The sequence below is a fragment of the Pleurodeles waltl genome, chromosome 5, assembly GCF_031143425.1.
Source record: "Pleurodeles waltl isolate 20211129_DDA chromosome 5, aPleWal1.hap1.20221129, whole genome shotgun sequence".
Taxonomy (NCBI): Eukaryota; Metazoa; Chordata; class Amphibia; order Caudata; family Salamandridae; genus Pleurodeles; species Pleurodeles waltl.
In genome coordinates this window covers 705609823-705623213 of record NC_090444.1, presented here as the reverse complement: position 1 = coordinate 705623213, position 13391 = coordinate 705609823, and the positions used below count along the sequence as shown (strand labels likewise).

The 13391-nt window shown below is 42.9% G+C and overlaps 1 protein-coding gene across 10 annotated transcripts in view; it reads right to left on the bottom strand.

The window, feature by feature from the left end:
• MAP7 (microtubule associated protein 7) overlaps positions 1-13391 on the bottom strand; it is a 657230-nt gene that overhangs the window by 141119 nt on the left and 502720 nt on the right. For all 10 annotated transcript variants that reach the window (XM_069234655.1, XM_069234654.1, XM_069234656.1 and 7 more), the window contains one exon: positions 1803-1989. In XM_069234655.1, the coding sequence (XP_069090756.1) occupies positions 1803-1989 (187 nt within the window). The remainder of the gene's footprint in view (positions 1-1802; positions 1990-13391) is intronic.

Sequence of the window (13391 nt, the reverse complement as noted above, 5' to 3'; positions counted from 1 at the left end):
GTCCCAATTCCATGCCATTATCTCACCACAGGAAAAGCATCATGCAAAAATGGATCATGACGTCCCTTGGACGTCAGTCCTCATTACTCTTCAAAATACCAAACAGCTATAGATTGTAAGGCCACATTATATTTGTAAAGTCCAACGTGAGCATAAATAATGTAGATGCCACTTCAGTGTTGGCTTTCACTTTATGAGATTGATGGATGCTTGCTTATTTAACCACCATAACTTTCTCCTAAGCTAGATAATACATGGGTACTTGTTCACTTGACGTTCTGAAAGGCTTCTGTTGTTCTTTTGTTTTCTTTTTCTAGGTATCACGCTTCTCACAAAAGCTTTTGCATCAAAGTCTCTCAACATGAATTGTAATATCTGCCTACTTCACCATAACCCAGACTTTTTTCGTTGATGTGCATATTTTACCAGCAGACTTGGATTTATCTTGGTTTACATTCTTATCACTTGAACTCAAGTGAGGGTAATATCATGTAGGTAGTTATCAGCAAAATGCATTTGCCACTAAATATCTACAGCTAGACCTGAAAGATCTCCCGGAAAACACTTAAATAGAGCCCTGGGCCTCTCCCTAGAAACTCAAGCAGCTTAATGGTTGTCTCCCTGCCTGGAGCGTGCTAAATCACCACACTTTAGGTGTATGTTTCTATTTGAGTCAATCATTTGGGATTAAGTACAGCAATGCCTTCACTAAAGTATCTTTGGGCCACCATGTCCGTCCTATTGTGGCACAGCAGCTATCGACGACTCTTCCTCTTCTACTGCATCCACAACATGATTTAGGCTCTAGTTTGTCTATGTTTGCAGCTGTACTGAGCCACACAAGTCTGGGTGATAGAGGGCCTTGAATGATCTTTGCACACTGTGGTCTGTTGAGTCGGAAATTGCCATGCTTCTCTTTTTTTACCAAGAGAGGAGCATTTACGTTCATAGCTGTAACATCTCTGTGTGGCAGTGATGACTGTTCCTGACGCTCCACCAGTACTGGCTCAATCAAACTTTGGGGTGCAATTATTTAGCAGCTTTGGAAAAATCGTGTTGCTTAAAATGGCACTGCTAATTCCAGACTTTTCTCTGCAGATTCATTTTTATGTTATGTTTGCCAGTTACCATGCCTTATAGGGGAAACTTAAAAGGCAATGTGATATCTGTCTTTTTGAAGCAACTTCATAAATAAGGTGGGAGCTGCTATGTATATCAGTTTCATTCTGGTATGCTTTTACCTCCAGTTTCCAAGCTGCAAGCTCTGGTTCCTGTGGCTATCTAACCTTTTGCGAATGCTGCCTGCACAGAACTTGCTCAGCCCACTAAGCAGTATCTCCATTCTAATTACCCACTGTTGAAGATGGTTCTGTGCAGCACTGGTGTGAGTAAGTAGCTGTGGCAAAGGAAGAGAGTTGTCTGTGTTCCGGCACCCTCCCTTTGAGGAGACAGCTTTAAGGTAATGCCTTTCCCTTTTCAACCATTTATGTAGAAGAACCTCCCCAAAGTGCTTAAATGTAAAAACTTCCTCTGGTCTATTAGCTAGTTCAAACTCTCCTGGTTTATAGATACCCCCCAGCTCTGCTTATTTGACTTCATGCCTCCTCCACAGGGTTACCTTCGCTGCTCATGGCTGACCTATCAAACAGTTGCATTTGAACAGCATGTGTATACTTCAAAAGTCTAATAAATAAATAATACACTATATGTGTCAGTTCTATAGTAAATGGAAGCCCGTTTGAATTGAAAATCCAATCCATAATAAACAGTATTCAGATTAAAGAACGAAACTCAAGTTTTACCTTTCTTCTTCTTCCCTTTCCCTCCTTTCCTGCTCTTCCCGCTCTCTTTGCTCTCGCGCAAGGCGCCTTTTCTCTGTAAGAATTCTAGTTGCTTCTTCTGGGTTGTTGGTACCGGCAGACATCTTATTAGAAGTCGGGGAAGGCAGTAAAGCAGATGGCATTGGTGAAGGAAACGTAGGAGCACTTTCTAAAACACAAAATTAAGAAAATGAATACAGCAAACCTTGGTCAGCCACTGAATATGTTTATAAAAAGGAAAAATACACAGTAAAAGCTATAGAGTGTATGCATTAGGTTCACTTTAGCATTATTATTGTTCCAAAAGGAAGGAAAATGAGAGGATATCAAGCAGCATTTTCTTAAGTCAGATGTTTTTGTACCAATGCAGCAGTATTTAAAAAATGATTTGCAACATGTGCAAATCTGGAATTTTAATATGAGATATAAAACATGGTCAACTTTGTAACAGCTGGCCTGAGTTCTTGAGGAAATAATTCCATGAAGAAGCAAATTCAATGGCAACAGCAGTACGGAGGCTGGGATTTGAACCCATTTACTGATCATAATAATACATTCGCAGAGTTAAAGTGTAACCTCAAGAAGGGTATTATGAAAAGGAGTCAATAGATGAAGACTGATTTGTATAAGGCATTCACAGCAAAATATTGCCGATAACAGTGCTTCCCAAACTTTTTGGAAACACGACCCACTATTCAGAATGACAAACTTTCACAACCCACCTAGCTTTAATTGCTATGAGGTCGCAATTTTGTTTTTTTTACTGGAATTAAAACACTGTAGGACATTTCCCATTAAAATGGCCACTAAAGTGGCAAAGACATACAGTTTTACTGATAAAACTATATAGCACACAAATGATGAGTGGAAATCAGGTTTCAGTGAATATTTATCAATTTCACATGACCAAATAAAGTATCTGTTTTGATCCTATTAATTATAATCTTTTTTCCACCACACTTCAGAATTACAAACAAATTGTCCTTCATATTTGCTTTCATAAGTGCTGAATATGTACACTTCTTTTCCAAGTATTTAAATTTTGTGTATGGAAAAAATATATTTTGTAGCCTTTCCTTTCACACACTGTCCCCCAGCAAGACTGTCACAGAATTCACTTTACTTTTCTTTCTCTGACTACAAAGTGAGAGGAGTTTGTAAACACCAATCCCCATTTAAGGAGCAATTTGTCAGAAGACAAAGCCTGAGAGTTGACCTACGTGTCTTTGAAGTGCAACAAATGTGATGAGATAAATACAGAATTTAAAGATATCTTTATTGATTGCTTGAACTTTCACGGCCCACCAAATAAAATCGTCATGCAAGACAGTTTGGGAAATACTGGCTTAGAAGATACTTTTGCCAAACGGCAAGTATTTTTGTTGTATCTTTAATAAACTTTATGTGCATGTATGTAGTTAAGTTGTGAACAAAAAATACGTACATTGAAGATGTTACAACAACTGCAAAGTGATACAAATGAAAGTGAAATAGTGATTAGGCTAAAATACTACCTCAAAGACAAGCTGAAGCATCCAAACAGAAATGACTTTCGGTAAAAAATTAGGTTACTGATTGTGGGGCATAAAATCCTACTCATGCATCAAACAATTCTTGTCAGGGAGAAACACATGCAAACCCCAAATTAACCTGTGTAACCCTCTGGCAGCTTGGCATAAAAGGAGTCAGGCTTAACGTAGAGGCAATGTGCAAAGTATTTATGCAACACACACAAAGTAATGAAGTAAAAGCACAACACAAGAAAAATCCCACACCAATTTAGAAAAAATAGAGAATAATTTAATAAATTATTTGACATCAAAAAGACAAAAATCCAATTAGTAAAACTAGAGATATGCAATTTTAAGGCTTTTGTAGAAATCTAGAATTAGGAAGCAAACAGCGCAACCATTTATATGTTCTCTGTAGACTAGGTCGAAGTCACAAGTTCACGCTGACTGCAACAGAGTGGGGGCTGAATACAGGACTAAGTTTAGTCTGGTGAAAAGTACCTTGTGGCCTGGCGCCAGATATGAAGTCCTTGCATGGAGCTGAGCGGGCTGGTGTACAGGCTTCATAGACAAGGAGTTGCGATGTGAGGACCGGTATTTAGATGCAATGCGCAGCAGCAGAGTCCATAACCGTCAATTAGGAGCTGTGATGCGAAGTCCTGTGTCATTGTTGAGGAAGCCGAAGAGGTTTTTGGAGACTTGCACTGTGATGCGTCGGCCCAAGGGACAAAATGCTTCACGCTAGTTTGGTGTTGAAGAAGCCACCACAGCTTGCAAGGACTTTGATGGAGATGCGCTGGTGTTGAGGACAAGACTCATCAAGCTGGGCAAAGGTTGATGGCTTGACTACATCACATTGCGTGGAGATGTGTTGACATTGAAGAAGTACTTTGTGTCCTTGTGGCTTGGACTTGAGGCCAGCCGACTGGCCGGTGGAGATTCCTTGAAGTCCCGGGTCCACACAGGCAGGCTGGAATCCGCAGGGCAGCTTACAGCAGCAGAAGAGTCTTGGTGCCAAAAAAGCAGGCCCTGGGCAGCAAAGCAGTCCTTAGTCAGCTAGTATGTCAGCAAGGCAGACTTCACAGCTGAGCTGTCCTTTTTCCTGGCAGAGTCCGTAGGCCCAGAAGTGATCTGAAGAGCTGGGTCTGAGGGCCTATTACTTATACCTGGTGCCCACTTTAAAGTGGGAGAAGCTTCTAGAGTCCTTCCCCTACTAAGGTGTCTGGAATTCTCTTCCTTCCTGCCCTGGGCCCAGCTTGTCAGGGGGTACAAAAGAAAAGTGTAAAACCCTTTGCAAGCACTGAGGCGGAGTCTTTGTGATGTGCAAATCTGGTAGGAGACAGCTCCTCCCTGTCATCCTGACAGAAATGGTCCATCTTGACACACTTATTCCCCCCTTTGTCTCACTGTCTGGGAGCAAAATAGAAGACCAACTGCCAACTACACCTAATCATGTGACACAAGTTACAAGCTGCAGGTACCAAATGGTTGGGTCAAGAAAATGCCAACTTTCTAAAAGTGGCATTTTTAGAATTATAATTCTTCAGATACTAAACTCTTCATTCTTACCTGCTCCCAATTAAAAGGTAATACTTATTAAATGTACTTAGCTAACCCAATGTTATCTTAGGGGAGAGGCAGGCGTTGCAGTAGTTTTTCACTACCAGCACATGTAAATGTTAAACATACAAGGACAAATTCTTAAATACATTGCACCCTGCCCTATGGCTTGTTTCGAGTCTACGCTAGGGGTGACTCATTTGTATTAAAAAGGAAGGTTTAGGCCTGGTAAAATATTTAGTTCACCAGGTCTAAGTGGCAGTCTAAAACAGCAAACACAGGCTGCAACGGCATGTCTGAGACATGTTTAAAAAGGGCTACTTAAGGGGGTGGCATAAGCAGCGCTGTAAGCCCACTAGTAGCATTTAATTTACAGGCCCTCAGCACATGTAGTACCACTGTATCAGGGAATGACAAATAAATTAAAGGTGCCTATTATGTGGAAGCCAATGCTACCATGCATTGGGGATAGAGCACAAGCACTTCAGCACTGGTTAGCAGTGGTGAACAATGCAGAGTCCAAAGACTGGAAAAAGGTCAGCTAAAACAGGCAGATTAAAGGTGAAACGTTGGGAGAAAACAACTCCAAGGATGTCAGGTCCAACACTTCCAGAACAAAACCGCCATATATCAGCAATTAAAATATCCCTTTATCACCAAAATAAATACTTTAAAAAAACACAAGGTCTTAAGTTGCATTTGCCATCAAACAAAAGGACTACCTACTTTATGGCCCCATCACCAAAACCTAATGAGAAAACAAAATCGGAAAATGTAATCAACACCCACATGCTATGGCGTTGATGGGCAGTCCATCCAAGAAATGGCTAACCATGATGAACAAATGAAAGGTAATGTTTGTAAAGGGCTGGCCCAAAATCCACTTTCTTTCTGTGTTGCTTCTTATTGATTGTTTTTATAGAATAACGTAAGGTAAACTAAACTAAAGCTGTATGCAGCTAGATCTAAAAAGATACAAACTATGTTCTGGGATTGACTGATTTGTAATAGAAAGCTTCATCAAACTAACTTTTGTATTGTTTTGCTGCACACGTACTGCCCTATATTCTTTAGACCCATCTAAGTTAGGCTTTGGTCGAGTAAGTGGGTCTTCCTAAGCTCCACCTCCTGAAAGACCATTTAAAATTATTCTTCTGTAAGAAAGAGAACAACACAACCCCCACAATGTGAAGTTCAGCAGCGGCAAGTAAACTGTTCTGGATCCCTGGAGCCAAATAAGTTGAGAGCAATGTCTCCATATTATTAGTCTGCTAAATAGAAGCATCAGCTGTGGCGAATCAGGCGAAATGTCAAACAAAAGGTGCCGATGTGTTTCTACTCACACTTAAAAAAATCTCTCATTAAGAGAGATTAAAAAAGATTTAAGGAAACTGCAGACTAGCAGAATATTTCCAAAGGAGAGTATCTCCTGGTAAACTGCACTTATTTACTGCACAGCAACTTGTGTTCTGAGATGGGCAAAATCAAATCAGCTATTAATGCCTTGTAGATAAAAATGGAGGCTCTGACTGGTAAAGCGATGTACATGGAGCAGGATGTGGAGAGAATGAGGAACTTTTTGCTACCCTGTAGCACACTGTAATATTCAAGGGAAAAAAACGTATTCAGTGGAAGGACAGTTCACACCTTCCTCTCCAGGGAACTAGAGTCTCTTCAAAATGCCGACAGAGGTTTTCAGGTGTATATTTTGGGCAGGTGTAAGGAAATGGCTCCCTGTTGCATTTACCCCCCACTTTTTGCCTGATACTGATGCTGACTTGACTGAGAAGTGTGCTGGGACCCTGCTAACCAGGCCCCAGCACCAGTGTTCTTTTACCTAAAATGTACCATTGTTTCCACAATTGGCACACAGATAAGCCCCTTGTAAAAGGTACCAGTGGTACCAAGGGCCCTGTGACCATGAAAGGTCTCTAAGGGCTGCAGCATGTGTTATGCCACCCTTAGGGACCCCTCACCTAACACATGCACACTGCCATTGCAGATTGTGTGTGTTGGTGGGGAGAAAAAGGCAAAGTCGACATGGCATCCCCCTCAGGGTGCCATGCACACAAAATACTGCCTGTGGCATAGGTAAGTCACCCCTCTAGCAGGCCTTACAGCCCTAAGGCAAGGTGCACTATACCACAGGTGAGGGCATAGCTGCATGAGCAATTTGCCAAAGAACTAAATCTGGACAGTTCACACCTTCCTCTCCAGGGAACTAGAGTCTCTTCAAAATGCCCACAGAGGTTTGCAGGTGTTTATTGTGGGCAGGTCACTAGAAAATGTTGTTGCCAGAATTCATGGAATGACTACTGTTCTGTATGAGTTACTGGGATGCCAGGAAGTCCCTGTGTGCCTATGGTAGAGAAAGCTTTAAGGCTGTTGACAAAATGTGGAGAGGTATTGTTGATCCGTAAGTCTTCTGATAGATACAAAGTCATGAGACTAGCTGTAAAACTGCCTGAGCTGAGATACTCTGTACCCTAGCATATGTGAAGTTACTCTAAAGAGGAAGAAGGTTCTATTGGGGAACAGAATGGAACTTTAAAGTAGGGCCCACGCACAACATGAAGGCCATTCGCTCTTGTTCAATTATGCGATCCTGGCCAGGTAATTGCTCACGGAAATAAAGAGTGCCAAGCCAAGGAGTAGTCACCAACAACATGGTCCTTGACATATGTTGTCTTTTGTTGGAAACAGGTTTCAGAATGTTCTCATTCATAGGTGCCTTTCTGGTCTCCCGATAACCCATTGAGACTCACTGGTCAAATAAGTTTTAAAAGTTAAAAATGTTTGTGAATGGTTAATACCTTCTCTGTATGGTGCTCCCCTCTGAGAAATCTATGGACACAGTCATACTATACAGAAATGTTGCCATTCTGGGTTGTGTCCTCCCCCCCCCAACCAAAAAAAGTTCTGAACCAAAATCATTTAATCTAACAATTACCACCTTGAATTGACAGCAACCCACACAGAGTTCATCTAAAAAGAAAAAGAAAAAAACGAAATTTGTCCAACTCTCTCCTTGGTGCAAGAACAGTTTGCAGGTTTCAGCTGAAACACCAACGAGCCAACAGAAGTCTTTCTCACCCCATTTTATACAACGGAACCTACCAATGTACAGACAGTTTGCAGGCACTCTTACAAGTATAAACCACCTGCTAATACTCTGTGACACAGGCTGATAACATGACAAGAAAGTGGACGACTAACATCCACAAAGTGAGGGTAGCTGCTATGCAACATGGTCTTTCACAATGTCAATACATTCAGAAGAAAGAAGCTGTATGTCTGACTTGCCAATCCTTTTTCAGACGAAGAATTAGGGGCATGCCTGAGATTGGTCTTTACTGAAGACATTTCTGAAGCATGCCTTTTCAAACCGGTATTCGTTTGTACATTGGGGCCAGCAAAGCCTCCAGTGAAGACATTCTTAAGTTTCATGAAGTGTCTCACTGAATGAGTAGCTGGCTGTCCATCCCCAGTAATCCTAACAATTAGCTTTTATGATCACAGTCAAGTTTAAAAGGAGAGTTATTAGATATGTTTATTTGTGAACAGATAAGGAATGCAGAGAGGGAAAAGAATGTCAACAAGTAAGATCGGTATAAATAGAGGAAAAAAAAGAGGCTTTGCTAATTTGGCCAGGTTTAAAATAAAACATAGGAAAACAAATTAAGCCTGGATTAAATACAGTGATGTGATTGAGTCCAAAGATGATCAGGGCCTGGAGGTTAATTTAGTTAAGTCCTAGAAAAGCGAACCACTAACCTTGTGTCAGATTAAATGCTCCTGCTTGATTAAGTACTGTTAAACTTTATATTAATACCAGGAATCATATGAGAAAGAGAACAGTTACTAACAAGATCTTCTGCCACGTGTAGTGGTATTGGTCTGTCTGTCAAAGGCTGAAGTTTGCACTATCCAGAATTCAAATCGAGTCCCAGGCCCTGATAATATCCAATACTTTTCCTTTACAATGATATAATTTAGAACTATTGTATATACACACACACACAAACACACACACCATCCCATTAAAATGGAGAATGAACACTTTACTCCTATGTGCATCCTGCTCCAGTTACAGAAGCCTGAATGTGTTCCTTCAGTGCACTGAATGGAACCATTCTTAAGTCATCAATGAACACAAAATCCACTGAGAGGCCCCCTTAATTAGCTTATGGAATAAAACCTCATTATAAGTCAAGATTTCATTTTTGTTATTCTGGAGGTTTTGGTTGATATATTTAGCAATATTACATCACTGTACCCTATAGAACTGTTACAACAAATTGTACTGCTCACAAGCATACCTCCCACTTCACAAGTATAGCTCAATGACCTTAGCTCCGATGCAACTGAATGATGCAGCAGGAATATTATATGGTGTGCATTCATCATAATCTATTCCAAGGGCCGTGTTTAAGTCTTACAAATATGACCCTGCTTACATGATCATCTTGTGGTATTCCATAAGATTGGCCTAGCTAAATTGTTTCATTATTGATAGCTCTGCACCACAAAACATTCAGAGTTTATCATTTGTTCTTGAACTTATAAACGTTTTAAGTACCAGATGTATCTAGAGTATCAATGTTATATCTATGCACATTTTCTCCAGTCCTTGTGTACAACTTTAAAATGTTTATCCCTCTTTTCTAGTGCTCACTTGCAGCTTCCAAATTGTGATCATTTGATAGGCTTTGATTCAACAAATTTTTTTATTTGAGAAGAGACATGTGAAATACATAATAATGTATGAAGCCATGACATTTTATTTTTGGGCCATTTTCCTCACCATTAATCTACTGGGTCTCCTTAACACTGTTCTTGTAGAAACTCCAACAGGCAAAACTGCTGACACTGCTGACACTGAGGCTCTCATTACAAGTGTGGCAGTCTCAAGACTGCCACAATCGCGATGGCGGTCGGACCGCTGCAGACAGGGGGTGGTGGGACCGCCCTCTAATGACCGTGGCAGATGGGCCTCGGTCTGACCGCCGACACCGCCAGGTTGCAGTCTGTCGACAGCCTGGAGGTCGCAATCCGCCCGGGCAGCACTGCAAGCAGCGCTGTGCTGGGGATCACGAGTCCCTTTTACGCCAGACTTTGCACGGCGGTCTCAAAGGCTATCAGAAAGGGGGCACTGGGGGACCCATGGACAGCCCTGTTGCACATTTCACTGCCTTGATTATGAGCCGGTGTCAATGTTGTGGTGAGTTTTCTGCTGGGCCAGCGGGAAGAAACACTGTTTTCTGCCCGCTGGCCCAGCGGAAAACTCCTAATATGGTGGGCAAAAGACCTCCATTACTGGCGGTCTTTTGCCTGCCGCAACTTCGGCGGTCCTATGAAAGGACCGCCAAAGTCGTCATGAGGCCCTGCGTGTTTTCTAAAGTGGTGAAAAAATCTAGCCAGGATTCCACCACTGGTGGAAAACTCCCTGCACTACCTTGGGATAGAGGTGCTAGTAGAAATCTATCGAACAATGCTTGGTCAGTTAATCTGTTCTCGTGTTCAGGTACCTCGCAAGGTGGTTGGCGACCGAAAAGATGGCCTGGAACTCCAGGCACCTTCAGAGCCACAAAATCCTTCATGCACAGGACTCAAGACCCCACTCCACCCGGCTTGTAGAATACAACATGGCAGGCCTTTAGTGGCTGGCAGGAAGGCCTTAATTGACAGACTACTCAGGCACGCTACTCCACTCCACTAATGTGTAGCTGGCCCTTCACTGTAGTCCCGCACTGTCTGATCTTCACATCCCCATGGTGACCTCTCCCCACATCCAAACCAGTAGCTTGCTGCAGGACAAACTGAGATTAGTCAACCACCACAGCAGATCTTAATCTGTCTCCTCTGAGATCTGGATGGTGTCTGAAAGTTGGCCTTAATGCTGAGCTCATTGAGACTTCAAGTTACAGCGCCAGGATTGCATGGGCCACCTGGCATGTTTGACAAGGAGGATGCATGAGGCTAAAGGGAAGCCCAAGAAGCCTCAAAGCCACTTTTACTTCGATCTAGGAGTGAACCTGAATGTCCTGGACTTGTTGCAGTGGAAAGTCTTGAACACCACCATATCCAGGATATAGGTTCTTGTTCAGTGTGAGCTTTTTTAATTTGTCCCCTTATAGGAAGGCATTAAGAATTTGAAGGCCCAGATTAGTCCAGAGCCCCCAGCCCCCATTCTTTTTTGGGATGAGGAAATCACAAAAGAAAAAACCTTGCTTTAATCTGAATCCTGTGTCCTCTCTATGGCATTTGTGGAAAACAACAGACATCTCTTGTACCAGGATAGACTGATGCTCTTATGAAATCTGCTCTGGTGTGGAAAGCATATTGGGCAGGGAGGAAAGAACGGGTAAAGCATAAACATTATGAATAGTTTGTAAGACACATCTGTCGGACTTGAGGGATCACCAGTCTGGAAGAATGTGCCAGAACTCACTGCCTGCTGCTTGGTCATGCATTGCTGAAGGCATACTAACTCTGTTTGCTAGCCATTGTAGCACTGGCATAGGAATTACCAAACTGGTGTCCTTACTGGCCTGTAGTTTACCTGTAAGATCAACATCCAGAACTCCGAAAGGACTGGACTGCTTGTTGCATCACTTGTCAGGAAGGCTCTCTCAGGCTGTACACCAGCCCCTGGAGTAGCCCCAAAATTTCCTAAGCAGGTGAAGGAATTGTTTGGAAGGGGACAACAGCCGCAACGAACACACTGTAGATCTACTGTCTTTAAAATACTCCAAAGCAGAGTCGACCTTCTCACCGACCCTCAAAGGGCATGTCCATCAGTGGAGCCTTCACATCGCCAGAGAACGCAGTAGACCTTCTCCAGGCATGACGATAAAGGGCCACACTGGTACCAACCGCACTGCCAAAGTAATGTACGGTATCTAAGCCTGCACAAGTAAAAATTTGTGGACCCAGCCCATAATGTGTGGTCTGGACCAAAGTGGCCCCATGGCATTCCAGGTCTGCGACACGATTTTGCAGGTCATATCCCAAAGGGTATGGGTGTACCAGCTCAATAGGCCATATGCCAGACTGGCTCAAGAAAAAATGTGCACCAAAGCCATCTATACTTTTAGATTTCATTTCTTTTAGATTCTCTATCGGAGGAGTAGTGGAAAATTAATAAGGATTCACTTTACTGGTTGAGGTCTGCATAATAAGATTCTCAGACAAAGGGGAGGCTTGGTGAGAAGTACAAGTTACTTACCTTTGATAAAGAAATATCTAATAGAGACATATTCTAGCTGCAGATTCCTTACCTCAGATTCCTTACCTTAGAATTTCCCCCAGGCGTCAGACTGGTTCGGGAGATTTTTCTTTAAGCAATACCCTTGCGTTTCGGTAGGTGGCATCAGTCGACCCTGCGGGCGTCATTGTTGCCGTGATGACATCGGGAGTAGTATATAGATGCCGCCTTCGCGCAGTGACGTCAGTTTCTTTTAACGACTTTCCACGCCAAAGCGCAGAGCCGCTAAGAACAGTGAGATTGGTGCGCTAGAGCGAAGGATCTGAAAGGGGAATTCCTGTCCCTAGAAATCAGTTCGCAAGCGGGGAGGATAGGTGGGCAGTAAGGAATCTGCAACTAGAATATGTCTCTACCAGATATTTTGTTACTGAAGGTAAGTAACTTGTACATCTGATAGAGACTTCTAGTTGCAGTTTCCTTACCTTAGAATAGATACCCAAGCAGTGCCATCCTCGGTGGTGGGCTGCGAACCAAGATCATACTAGGAAGTCCTGCAGGACCGAACGACCAAAGTAGCCATCCGACAGACCTGACTGTCCAGACAGTAGTGTTTAGCAAAATTGTGCAGGGACGCCCACGTAGCCGCCTGGCAGATATCCAGGACAGGAACTCCGCGTGCTAATGCAGTGGAAGCAGCAGTTGCTCTGGTGGAATGAGCACGCAAGCCCTGAGGAGTTTGCTTCTTGGCCAAAGCATAGCACATTTTGATGCAAAGAAGCACCCAGCGAGAGATGGTACGCTTTTGCACCGCCTTCCCTTTTTTCGCACCCACATACCCAACAAAGAGTTGATCATCCATCAGGAAATCTTTAGTACGACTGAGGTAGAATGCCAATGCTCTTTTTAGGTCCAGACGGTGGAGTCTCTCCTCCTCATGGGAAAGATGTGGGGTGCATAGAAAGTAGGCAGAGTGAAGGACTGGACTACATGAAAAGGTGTAACCACCTTAGGAAGGAAGGAAGCCTTAGTACGCAACACTACTTTGTCAGGGTGCACAGACAATTATGGAGGTTTTGAGGAGAGGGCCTGAAGCTCAATTACCCTGCGAGCAGAGGTGATAGCAACAAGAAAGACAGTTTTGAAGGTGAGGAGCCGCAAGGGACAATTATGCACTGGCTCAAAGGGAGTATGCATCAAGTAAGTAAGGAAAAGATTGAGGTCCCACTGAGGCATGATAAATGGAGTGGGGGAAATAAATGGGCGAGTCCTTTGAAGAATCTACTCAGGATAGTA